This window comes from Rhipicephalus microplus, chromosome 8 (genome assembly GCF_043290135.1).
Source record: "Rhipicephalus microplus isolate Deutch F79 chromosome 8, USDA_Rmic, whole genome shotgun sequence".
Classification (NCBI taxonomy): domain Eukaryota; kingdom Metazoa; phylum Arthropoda; class Arachnida; order Ixodida; family Ixodidae; genus Rhipicephalus; species Rhipicephalus microplus.
The window spans coordinates 14,516,307-14,530,268 of record NC_134707.1 but is presented as its reverse complement, the minus strand read 5'-3'; the positions used below and the strand labels follow the sequence as shown (position 1 = coordinate 14,530,268).

Genomic DNA, 13,962 nt, shown 5'->3' with positions numbered 1-13,962 from the left:
TATATAGCGAGAGAGAGAGAAACGAGAAAAAAGGAAGGCAGGGATGTTAACCAGATGCTAGTATCCGGTATGCTACCCTACACTGGGGTTGGGGAATAGGGGGTTGAAAGAGAAAGGGAGAGTTAATATATATATATATATATATATATATATATATATATATATATATATATATATATATATATATATATATATATATATATAGCGTGTATCCTGTCGTAGACCACCTAAGCCACTGCCAGACTAGTGAATGAACCACATACTGACTGATGAATGGACAGTGGATGGATGGATGGATGAACGAACCATGGATGGATAGACGGACAGACGGAAGAACGGACTGGCGCACCATGGATGGACTGAAAGACAGGCTGACCACGGATGGATGAATAGAGTAACCACGGATGGACGTATGGCCGGATGACCTCACGAGAGAATAATCTCACGCAAGTCAAGCGCCAGCCCATAGTCACACGTCATTCCAGGAGCTCCCTGGCATTCGGCAAGCCAACTGTGCGCAGTGTGACGTCACTGCTTGTCGTGCTTGCGCCGAACTGCTCACTGCAAACCAAGCAAAACTGCTCAACCTCACCCAGTGCAGCTTGTGCTACAAAACGTCGTCAGCTCCGCTTGGTGTACATTGCTCAAACAGAGAAGCTGGTGGCGTGGAGTCAGGTTGACTCAAAAGGGTTGAAGGAAGTAAGAATGAATAACGAACGAGTGGCCGGAGTGGAAGTGGGTGTGTGTGAGTTTTGACAGTGTAGCGATGAGGGTCAGATATATATCTGTTGTGAGATTTACCGAGTTTGTGACGGTAAGTTCCACTGCAATATGTGACAGTCCCGTAACATGAAAGGTCGGAATAAAACTGCTGCGCTCATACAAACCTACCTACAATCTATTCAACCCCACAACCTCCAGGTCAGCAGGTGAGCACCGTACTCGCCAAACCAACGTGGCTGGTCTATGTGATACTGATTGATTTGTGGCATGCTTTCCTATTTTAGGATCGACACACTTAGGACAGGAACTGGTAGTGGGTCAGCAGACTTCCAAGAAAATTATACTAAAGATGGCCACTTGTTTGCTTGGGGGCCCATATGTGGCATGAATTTCTTCTTCTGGCACGACACGTTTCAGACATGGACTGGTAGTAGGTAGTCTACATAGGGGAAAGAAGACTTATTTGAAACGATGACGGAGATGCATTAACAACCCACGCTGTGTTTTGGGAACTGCGTTTCAGAGTACTACACAATTATTGAAGGTCGCGATGGTTCAAAAGTAAGTGTAACAGACTCGGTCATCGAGCTGCAGCAGCGATATCTTCGGGTAATTTCTTCAGTTGCTAAAGAATGTACCTTATGTGGCTCTGCTCCAGCCTGCTTCTCAAAGAGCGCCAAGTCACGGTCCAGCAGGTTGATGGCTGTGTTGAGCACACCATGGACAGGCGCCACTGCATGTTCCTCCTCCACTGCGACAAGCAAGGTCGTGGGTCGTACATGAGGGTGATGTGTCTGCTTGAAGCGCACCTGCGTTAACATAAAGCCCCAAGAGAATTAAGTCATGGTACCACAAACATTAAAATTAGGTCTACCTTGAAGAGATGCTACTGCCACACACTTTTTTGCTGTCATTTTGAGGCATCTATCAACCCGTCAAGCCACGAATTGCCATATTTTCCTGTGACGGCTTCTTTTTTCCCTTGAAAGAGAGATAAAGAATGATTTCTATCGAATCAGGCGTCTCCTGTCACGGTTATTGCCAAAAACTTGCACTCCCATAACTCAGGCATTTCAAAAAATGTCGGGACGACTGCGTAAAGCTATTGGAGAGAATCGGGGCCCCAATTTGATAATTTTGTGTGGGGAGCGAGGTGCTGTCGCCCCTGTAGTGCATTTTTGCACTAGCCTGTACTCGTTATGTTAGCGCTCTCTAGTACTGCGTAATAACATGTGAGTGCGTTATTTGCAATGTATGGCAGCACATTGAGTCATGCGGGAGATCGTGTTTTATCTCCAAGCTCTCACCCCGGCAGCGCCACCTTGCTGCTCACGGCAACAGCAACAAATGTACGCGCCCATAAACTGAACGCCCGAGGAGGTTTGTTTTGTCCTCGCACATCGGCTTGCCTTTCATGTCACTTGACTTCGTCATTGATATGCTTAATACTATTACAAGTCCTTTGGTTATTGACGAGGAATCGCAGGCTGCAATGAATAGGTTTTTTGTCTAAAATTCTGTAGTCATCCCTTATTGTAATGTTTTTGCTTGTATGAGTAGGTGTGTAAACCTGCTTTAGAAACTAGCGAGACAGTTTCTAGTAGCAAAGATGTGATTGGATGGCTAGCTATATGCACTCTAATTGAAATAATTTTATTCCGTTTTAGAAGATGTGGCTTTTAACTAATACGACTGTTTTTGAAGAGGCACCTGAGATTTCCTTGTCGGAGGGCCCAGAGCCTCAGAATAAAGTTAACGGGTCTCTTGAGTGAAAGTCCTTTACGTGGATGGTCAGGACTCAACGAAAAAACTATAGCACACTCTTCATTGTTTTTTAGTGTAACAAGCACAGACGCAAACAGGCAGATACATGTGCGCATGCAACCACTCTCTGAAGCTGGCAGGCTCTCAAACTCCCGCACTGCGAAACTGCTCCCAATCGAACGCCTTGAAAAGAGAAAATCGCTGTGGTTTCCCGACGGAAACGTGCTTGTAGCTTGTGAAGTCTTTCAGAAAGATTGCCCTCTTCTCGGGGAAACCCAATAGAACGGCTCTTCTCACGTTTCGCGGAGTCGTGTGCAAACGTCGACCGCGGCGAGACATCACGGCGAGTAAGGCGATTCGACGCAAGGATCTCACCTCTCGGCTGTGCAAGACGTAACGCCCGAGCGCGTCGAGCGTGAGAAGCGTGATCACGATAGCTCCGACTGCTGCGAAGAAGCACAGTATTTGCAGGCCCAAGTTTAGTGGGTACCCTGCATAGAGAACAACACCACGAGAGTTCGGTTAGTGTTACTCAATTACCCTTTCAGTCGGGTTCCTCTTCGGGGTGAGTGAATGTTCGTCGCAGCATCTCCCGCCCTACTAGGTCGATGTATATAAGAGCCACACTTTGTATCGCCCCTCATAAATTGCAGGAGGAGGGCGGCCGCCCCCCCCCCTCTTCCACCAGGTTCTTCTACATCTTCTACGCTTCTACAGCGAAAAGCTGCGATTGTTTCTTCGAATGAAGAAATTCAATACGCGATGGCCATATTGCATAACTAACTCCACTAAACAATTGTATTGGGCCAGTTGGTCTAAACCCATTTTGGTAGGAGCTCCACTATTTAACTCCACTAATTACGTTTCTTTGACTACTGACCAAACTGATTTCGTTAACCATCTTGAGATGCCTGGGGCTACAGAACAAGTATAAATGTGAAGGCGTTGAATAAATATCATATTTCTCTCATTTCTGAGCACTTCAAACACATTCCCTGTAACACCCGGTGTAACGTCACGACGATTGGTCAGGCAATTGCAAGCTGCAGTCAGCAGTTTTCCCGAGTTTTCTTGCTTGCCAAGCCTGTTCTCGCGACAAGCGTGGGGATGTTAATGAAGCGCGAGTTGAAGCGCGAGATGAAGCGCGTATCATCTGATACGATGTCACACAGGTCCCGTTAATTAGGGAGGTGATCGCCGGGCTGATTCCAAGGACCGAAGGATCGGCCCCCCGAACCGCACCACGAAAGCGTGGACAATTTTGAAGTGGTCCTTTTTGGCGCGCCAGCGGACGCCGGCTGTGGCCCAAAGAACAAGTCAGAGCCGAGAGTTGATAAACAAAACACAATTATATTCTCAATAATGGCAAATCGAAAACCATACACAAGAATGCACACTCCACAATAGATGAGGACAATATGTCACCAATCAAACAACGTACTACACAGTACAATCAGCCACACTCGAAACAACGGACACAGACAACAATACGCACTACAATGCAGTCGCATGCATTGAACAACCAAGACACTTAAAGACTAAAGAGATAGAAAACCTATTCAGTCCAAAGTTCTTGGAACAAAAGTCTGGATGATACTCTTCCGAGAATCACTCACTCAAAGTCCAGCATTGTTGTCGTTCCGCTGCCCTCGAAGTTTCTCTTCCAGGAAACCTCGCGTCTTCAATTGGCCACTCTCCAAGCTTAAACTTCTTCGCCGGAAACACGTCGGCTTCACACACGCAGCTGTTGCCACGCGTCTTCGCTCTATAGCGGTAGACACACACTCTTGCCTGTAGCTCGAGTCGTCACCCCTCAGGTGGAAATCATCTTCTCCTGCTTTGTCTCCATGGACAAAACCTTCGCCGACTACACGGCGGAATCCTTACGCACCCTGGCGCTAACTTCCGTCTTCTCCTCATCTCTCACCTCGGCTGCTCGATTAAATACCCTCCGCGCGAGATTCCAGAAAGTTCTCGTCATTTCGTCGGCGCGATACGCAGCGAAGGCTGGAGAGAGGCCGAGACGGTTCGAATGCCGTCCGCGACGGATGACTCAACCCGGCATGACCCCGCCCCTTTCCTTCTAGAAATTTCGAGTGCTTGCTCGGCCACCGATGTGGGGTGAGGAGGTTCGTCGGCGAAGCCACGCTTCCGAGAGTAGAGAGAGCGTGCCCGGGGAGCTTGTTTTCTTTTTTCTCTTTTTCTTTTGACATCGCGGCGTCACTTCGGCGTTTCGTCGCGGGAATTTGGAGGCGCGCCCTTTTTGAGCGCTCGTTCTGTGACATACGAGTAAATTTGTTTTTCTTTTGCTTCCTGTGTGTCATCCGCGTTTTAGACCCGAATGCCAGAACTGGCTGTAGGCGGTAGTTGCACACTTTTCGCTTTTCAGCTTTTCACTTGCACATTGCCGGACATTAAATGCCACATTCTGCTCTATGCCATCCATCCCCGCCATATTCTTAGGAGATTTTTTTGGTCTCGAGTAGGCATCCCTGTTATCGATTGCCTAAACTCAACTATTGATTGCCATAATGTAAGAACCATTGTCCTGGAAACAGCGATCAAGTTGTTTTACCCACTAATCATTCAAGTACATGCTATTCGGGTGTCCAGTGCTTTGCGAACCACCAACGATTGAGTCTGTCGTCAGTGATAAGACAAAGAATAACAAGACTAAAAGAAGCGGTAGTGAACAACCAGCGCCGGAAGTTGACCAAATGGCGCTCAAATCAGCGAACAGTGTGAAGAAGCAAGAAATGAGACCACGGAACATGAAATAAATGATTTCAAAACAAATAAAGTAATCACCAAAAAGCATAGCGAAAACGACCATATATGAAGTGTCCATGACGAAAGAAAACAGAAAAGGACATAAACACCATGAAGGTACAAAAAAGCAGAAAAAAGCTGGGAAGCAATGAACAAATAAAGGTTGCATAATGTCTCGGTTTGTGCAGCCGACAAGTAGACCAACAAAGGTACTTCGTTATTGATGAGAAAATAAATATGTGGCTTCAGAAAGACCGGATATTAAAACCTCCGGCTCCTCGTTGAACTGTTTGGTTTAAAGGCATGAAAAGTTGCCGCCATAGCAAAAAACGTGTCTCCACTTGTGATTTTTATGGATTCACGCAAAGCTGACAATTTCTCTACGAATATGATACATTCTGTCACGGAGTGTTTTCGTATTTCGCGGCATTGAAGTGATAGCGCCACCCGACGCCCAATCAGCAACCTTTGCGTGGTTTTGTTTTTGAAGTTTATATAGTAGAGGGCGCCAGTACAGCAATCGCTGTTCTTCAAGCTTGCGGTACAGGTACATGTGCGAACCAATAATACAAAGTCTTTGATAAAGCATTACTAGAAAAATCAGTGAACAACCCTGGCTAGTACTTCATTTGAAGTTTATATAGTGAAGCCGCTAAGGTACAGCAATCGCTGTACAGCAATAAATATACAATAAATCAGTAACTACCGACAGCGCAAGAACAAAATAAGGCGGGAGAGGTGTGTATATATATATATATATATATATATATATATATATATATATATACATATATATATAGATGCAGTGAAATTTCTTTTTTGACGATTACTCATTACTTCAGTTTTCCATCTTTGAATACTCCACCTTTCTCTGTAAGGCAAACGTTGCAATTAAAAACTGAAGCTGGTCGTTATACCTAAGTGACATCTTCCCAGAAAAAATACGGATTTAGTGAGCTTTCATCGCGTTCACTATCAAAATTTAATATCGAAATCACTGACTATCCAGTTAACGGTTTTCGTGGCTTATGCACTAAACAGTCTGGTCCACCCGTAACTTAAGTGCTGATGAGGATTTTTTAATAAGCTGTCTCGAAGAGAAGCTGTTGAAGATTTATTGCGGACCACTTTTAAGTCTAGACTCGCGAGTACCTTCATCAATCAAAACTGACACACCGGAAAGCTAAAGAAACTTCCTCGGTTTTCGGGAATGCTGTGCTTAACAAAAAAAAAACGAACTTTTTTAATTTACTTTTCTTCCGTTCGTAATCTTCATCGGAGGAATCAAATTCGATCTCACACTCAAGATGGCCCTCACAGTTATTACAGCAATATTTATTCTGAGTTAAATGAACAATGCTACGCCTGCCCGCAGTAATCTAAAAATAATGCTTTGAAACACTCGAAACTATTGAACTTCTCGGCTTTAAGCGCCACAAATACGATTACGCAGCCCTTAGGCTTAATATTACGCAGCACTTAGGCTTAAAACTACGTAGCACTTAGGCTTACTGGGAACTTTGGTTTAATGTTACACCACCTGATGTCTCCCAACGTGGAACTTAATATCATTGGCGTTGAAAAACGTTGGTGTTTATTATCGTTGCCTCCATTAGAATGCTGGCTGCTTTGAAGCGAGGATGGAACCCGCACCGGTGCCTTCAACTTACCAGATTAAAGAACGTACCAAGACTAATCCCGACCACCATGGTGGTTAATCGGGTAAGTTTATCGACCACTAACCGTGACATAGCAGATCAGAATCTCGGCAGGGGTAGCTGCATTTATATGTGGTCAATTTGCTAGAGGCCCATGTACTTGTATCTAGGCGCACTTCTGGGAAACCCTGGGGTTCCAAACTCCCAGAGCCTTCTTCTACGACGTGTCTTACAATCAAATCCTTGTTTTGGGGCGTACAACTCTGGCGGATAATGTTAGTGTTAGTAAAGACAAATTGTTCGAGGTGGAAAAGGCTTTGAAGCAACACAGATAAAAGAAAGGAAGAACGACACTAGCGTTGAAATGTGCACGTGCGTGCGTGCGTGTGCACACACACACACACACACACACACACACACACACACACACACACACACACACACACACACACACACAAATATTTAAAATGCATTTGGCAGAATACCTCTAGACCTTCATACAGGTATGGAATGATCATATAGTACACGAAACCGTGTAATCGCCACATACACAGAAAAGAAGGGGGTTGTACTCATAAAGGCCCTCAAACAACAATTAACTCATTATCAACAAAGCATATAAAATAGTTGCGTTTCGAGGATAAGAGCCAATAAGAGAGCACGGCCTTTCCCCTAGAGCTTCCTCTCTGGGCCACAACTACAGAAGCGTCTGCATAGTAGTTTGCGTATTTTTTAAAGGCGTCATTGACAGCAGGACAGCGAAAAGTTATTTAAAGCAGAGGGAAATTAGAGGTGATCTAAAGCACCTAGCACACCTTTTCTCTTTTAATAAGGGAGGGAGCCCTTAATCATGAATCCCGTTACCTACACAAAAAAAGAACCAAACCTTTGTTTGAATACATTCTGTTAGTCACAAAAGTTCACAGCAGACAGTAATTACGAAGCAAATCACCGGAGCACATTGCCGACATTTAAAGAAAAGTGCTTTTATGCTCACTGAACAACTCTGTCATCAGTGTACATAATATCGTTTCGGCTCTGTTAAGAGTGCCAACTGGGCACGTTATGAGGTGGTTATGTGGACGTTATGTGAACGTTATGTGTACGTTGTGTGGTGCACTGTCACAAGACGTACTCTTACCAAATTCGAGGTGGGCGTCGAAGACCCTGCCTAAGCTAACTAACGGTAACCAGCGTTAACAAGGCAGTTTCCCTGACGGCGCAATGACGACGCTTAAATCTTTGAGTATGTTTGATAAGGAAGCAGGCATCACGACGCAGCGTACAACTCGCAAAATGTCAGTAGCCCCTCCGTCCATTTCATGACTCGTTTCCCGACGAAAGCGCCTCGGTCATGCTGAGCGTTGCCAGCGGTACAGTGTAATAGCTGAACATGTAAGCGGCTCGGTGGGCTTTAAATGGGTGAGCGGGGACGTCAACTGCGCATGCGCTGAACGCTCGGAGAGTGTGCAGTGTCTTCCCTGGAGAGCATAAACGTGTGCAGGGTTCTCTGTTCGGAGGACAGAGGTAAAAAGCCTTGCCACAGTGCACCCCCGTTTATTGTTCGACATCGAAGCAAACGAACTTCAGATTGAATGCCACAGTGAAAGTGGAGTGATGACGCGATTTTACGATGGCCTGCCCTTGATCGCTGTGGTGTAGCCAGGGGTTGGCGTACCGGGCCCAGGACCGCCCCCCCCCCTTTTTTTTCCAACCAATTTTTTTTTGCAATGGCATACATAGTTCAAAATGATTGCGGGCCCCACTTCCACCCCCCCCCCCCCCTAAAAATACTTACGCCCTTGCTTGGTCACCCGTTTTCCGAGCATAAAGGCAGGACGTAAACAGTTATTTGACTGATGAATGAGGTCATCTTGCGCGGCGTTAGCATAAAAAAATCTCCATGTAAGAAAAGGGCGCACTTACCTCACATCCTGTGGGCCTGTCCAAAGGCAGTCCGACAGGATCACATAATAATGATGAGCAGTGGCAGACCGTGCTGCTCAGCTCAGATTTGTGATTGGACGCTCAGCTCAGCTCAGTGATTGGACGGGCCTGGGACGCCGCCAGGGCCGAAGAGCTCCTGGCTGACGCCTAGACGTGGAATCCGCAGCACTACGGCCTCCAGATTTTCTCAATAAAGTTTTTTAGTCCTCGTCTTTCTCCATGATCATAACCCCGCATATCAAAAAACAAAGACGGCTTAGTACTGACTGCAAAGAACTGGCACGGTTTTTTCGTGCATTCACCTACGACATCTCGCGTTGAAGCAAGCACCAGTACGTACGACGACTTGGAGCGTACACAGGGGGTAGCGCTTACTAGCAAATGAAACTCATCATTTCGAAAATATTACTCATATCATGAACTCTTTCATCATGAACATAAACCAACATGCCCAAATGGCAGTCATTTTAAGATGTGTCGACGGTTAAGCCATCATTTTCACCCCAGCTGACACATAAGAGTGCATAGAACACGGCCCGTGGCCTCACATTCCACTGCCAAGGACCGTGTACACGTTCTCCATTTCACGCCGCGCACCTTCCAGCTTTCGCTCCCCGCTCATTGTGAGGTGCTACGATGGCATAATGTGTCGTTGCCTCACATGACGTCACGCCAATATTTCTGTTATGATCCCATCGAAAAATGTTGCGTTCTGTGGCGCCGTGACAGCCTAAGTTGATGTCATTATCGGGCCATAACTTTTGACATCACTCGATCAATGCCAATGTCGTGGGGCGGCCACAGCCGACGGTCCAGTTTTATTTATTTATTTGTTTATTTATTTAAGAGAAAACTGTTACAATATGCCTCTGGATACATGCCTGAAGACTGAGTAAACGACTTACTACGTCGTCCTACCACATAGCCACGCAAGACATAGTCGTGCCTCACTATGTGGCAGGACGACAGTCACGATACCCTGGCCCGACATCGTCGTGCCAAGGTGGCACGACGAAGTTGTGCCACTCTGGCAGGAAAGCATAAGAAATACACCGACAAGTATTTACTAGTACAGACTGCACTAGTACATATCTATTTACATTAGTTCTAAAACCGACACAATTGAGAATCCCCGACACCTGTATTGACTGTCCCTCGCTGCACCCATCACCCGACTGTCCGTGGTAAGGGCACGAGATTGCCGACATGGCGCATATTTTTTGGGAGTGCGAGTGCGGTGTTCATTGACACTACTCGGACGAGCGTGAGTGTACTCCAAGACAATTGGCTGAGCGGGGGTGAGCCGCCCTACTCAGCCCACGTGCAGTGGACCAAATCTAGGCTGTCCAGCGAGCCAGGGCTATCGCCGAGGACATCGCACGATGCTCCACGGACGACAGCTCCTGGAGGCCTAGCCCGGGCCAGTAATTCCTCCTTGGATCCATGATAAAGTTTATTACCTACCAACCTGATATTACACAGAATTATGAGCTTAGTGCGCTAGCGTATAAACACGCGCCGCTTGTTAGGGTAGTGTCAATACAATGAACGTGTACTCATAATCATAATGCCTATTGATGAGGCATTCAAGAACTTCGTCCTAATAAAGGTGTTGCGTCGACCTGGTGCCTACTTAGATTATTGGGGGGTAGAGCAAACATGCCCCACCCTCCTTGCCTCGCCGGTGCGACCGACTCTGCTACAATGCAATAGACAGATTTGAATGCTAGTGCAACGAGCGTAGCTCATCGGAGAGCCGAAGAGTGTTAGCTATACGCGAACTTCGGTTTTATAGAGGGGAGAGAACTGTTTTGTAGCGCCACCTTTTGTGCAACGTTGAAGCTACTATGGGTTATCTGTGTTTCGCTTTGCCAGCTGGTAAAAAAAAGATGCTACTATTGGGACATCAACTGAACCCAGCCCACTTTCAATGGGCTGCAGAGGGAAAAAAATACAACTTTCGTTCTCACACCAATAATTGAATCTGTCGATGCTTCGATGCATTAGATGACTACGCGATAAAAATATTTATGTGTTACTTGTGTTTGGACTATCGACCAATGACTCCACAATAAAAAAAAAATCTCCCCATTGTAATCGTGAAATGAAGTCGATATCATTAGTAGTACTTGAAATTTTACGTCCCAAAACACGATATTATTATGAGAGACACCATAATGAAGGGCTCCGGAAATTTCGGCCATATGATGTTCTTCAGCGTGCACTGACATCACACAGTACACGATCCCCTATCATTTCGAGTTCATCGAAATGCGACTGCCGTAGCCAGTACCAAACCCGTGACCTTTAGGCCTGCAGCCAAGAATAGCTATAGCCACTGATCCACTGAGGCGGGCGAAGTTGAAACCATCAAAGCGCGTACTAGTTTCCTCTTTAGCACCAGCTGTTACAGGGTATCGAAGCGTATTTCTCCACTGACGTCAGAGAGTAGAAAAAACTCATGCGTTACGTTGGTTAAGGCCTTAGATGCCATGTCTAACGTAAAATCTATTCATCGGCGTCAACACAATTGGTTCGAGAAATCACGTAATGGCGTCATCCGGAGTTCCCTAATCCCAGCAATTCGTGACGTCGATGTGATGTCACATGATGACGTGTCGCACGCACAATTGCGTCATCATGCACAATTCAAGGTCACATGAGGTGCTGAAAGCTTCCGATGCCTGTGATTCCAGAGGCATTGCGAAGCCACATTGGTTTGCGTGAGCCAATGCCGCCGACATAAGGTCAGAATATATTGTGAGATTTTGCCAGATCTTGAAAAAAACTTGCCTTACGTGGCATATCAGGCTTCTTTCATCTTAAAGAAAAAGATGCACATATCTTCACAAAATGCAGATGCGTGCACGAAACCACAAGGAAATTCATACGGATGTCAATGTTGCTTAGTGTCATAAATAGATGGTTGTCTAATTTCCCTTTCTTACCGCGATTTCCCTTTCTCCGCAAAACTGATTTGCATTGCTTATGTTCATGTGCTTCAAGTTGTTGATGGAGTGACCACCCCAGAAAGGTGTTGGTCCTGGGTTCAATCCCCAAGCAGGACGAATTTTTCGGCATATAAAATGCTTTTTATTTCTGAGAAACCGGTACAGAATTTCTTGTGTATTCCTTTCTCAACCCTTCCACCACCTCGTGGCTTTGCGCCGAACTCATTTGCAAAGTGAATGACGACGAGTGGCTGAAGCTAAGCGCTAAGGTCCATGTTGTCTACTGTGCAGTGATTTAGCAGTATAAAGGGTTTAGTGCTTGTATCTGTGTTACGAGGTTCCGTCTACAGAAGAACTGCTCGGATAACGTTGCCGAGGCTTCAGCGATAATAATCAGGAAAGAGACATCGATGGTGGATATTGGTTAACGGCCGTACACGATGAACAAACAGTACCGAGTTGCTCACTGGATAGCAGTGTTGTGGGTGAACGTTACAAAAGACAAAATCCCAGTTATCGTGATGTGGTTCTATATACATCGATTACATGTCCATTAGTGCGCGATGAAATCTAAGATTTAACCCATTCGTTTGAGCGTGGTATAGACTAATGTCGTGTTGTGCAATGTGCCACAAGTTCTCATGACTTCATTGACATGGCATATTTTTACACTCTGGCTAATGATAGCTGGGGTACCTGGTATAGATAAATAGAGTGGCTTTGTATCGCTGAGAATTTCTTTGGATTCAAAGGACAAAGAATAGTTCATCTATGTTTGCATTTATTCTGAGGCGGCATTTGATGTCCAGGCCGCACTTTCGCAGTTAGAATGCCACGCTTTCAAGCTGACTTACTGTCACCTATTCAGCTGTGTCATGCTTCTAGTTAGCGAGAGATTACCCTGTTTTTACAGCGCTGCTTATCACACTATTGGGTGAATTTCTCCCATTGACGTTTTCTCGTTAACTCTTACGCTCGAAATAGAGTTATCCACGAGAAACATTTCGTGACAATTATGACGTGCACTATGATGCCGCCACTTCTGCTGAAAGCAGTCTAGCTTTCTTCAAACCTGCGTGCTTTTATAAAAGCTGCGCGCATCGTTAGTCCTATAATGCTTTTTGTCATTGGTAGCACTGCCAGTGACACGCGTTTAACAGCAGGGTGGCTGAAGACGTGATGAATAAGACCTCTAAAGGCAAGTTCGTGGTGGTATAAAAAAGTTTTCTGCTCAAGCGATCTTGCTAATTTAATTTGCTGTGCCAATGAGTTTCCCGGAAAACCAGTGCCTCCCTGGCTGTCCCACTTGAAGGCTCAAGTTAAAGTATACGCTAAGCTTAGCTGTAGTGCCACCGCATGCACAGGCGACTTCCTCCAAATGCCCGAATTTCATGCAGTAATATTGGACGTGAAAAAACATGTCCGGGGACATCCCGATCAGGAAGCGATTGCCATCGAGGACGATTTCTCTCCCCGCCCAATATATAGCGCTATTTCGAAAGATGTGCCGGTCAGTCCAGGTAGGCGCTCTCATGTTAGTCATTGCGTGAGTAGACATGGAACTTCTGAAAACTTTCCTCGTATACTTACAGTGCGAACGTGGCATAACTGCTCAATTTTAGTCTAGGAGCCCTAATTGCGTGAAGGAGCACGGGAAAGACCCTTTCAGTGCGAAGATTTTTTCTGTGCGCACGTTAAACGGAAGCACTTCTGCGGGACAATAGGGCACCATATTCATAGCAGTAAAACGTGTGAGATGGTGAATTTGAGCAACCGTTGAAGATACACGCAAGACACCGGCATACACTCGAAAGACAAGATAAAAAGAAGAGAGAAACATAAAACAGTTATTGCTCCTATTTCCTGCGAATTCTGAATGACCTCGTATAAGACTTTTTAAAGACGCAATAACTCTTCTTTGGGTCTAACTGCTCGCCTACGATGGCCTAACGATCTCAAAAGAAACTTTATGTCTGTCTTTAAAGAGGTCTAGATAGATGGGAGTGTTTAAATGAAATGCTGGGAAGGAACTGCAAGTTGCACATGCTTTGCAAAGTCGTGAATTGAGAACATAAGAAGCCTACATGCAAAGCCAAGCACGGGTCCTGAAGAGCGCGGTGGGTGTAGTGTTTGAAGTCACCTTGCCCCGC

General features: G+C 45.7%; 1 protein-coding gene across 1 annotated transcript in view; it reads right to left on the bottom strand.

The window, feature by feature from the left end:
- The window catches only part of LOC119164161 (5'-3' exonuclease PLD3), a 73,230-nt gene that overhangs the window by 31,184 nt on the left and 28,084 nt on the right, over window positions 1-13,962 (bottom strand). The window contains exon 2 of the mRNA XM_075871119.1: window positions 1,362-1,532. Coding sequence (XP_075727234.1) covers window positions 1,362-1,504 — 143 coding nt within the window. The 5' untranslated portion in view covers window positions 1,505-1,532. The remainder of the gene's footprint in view (window positions 1-1,361; window positions 1,533-13,962) is intronic.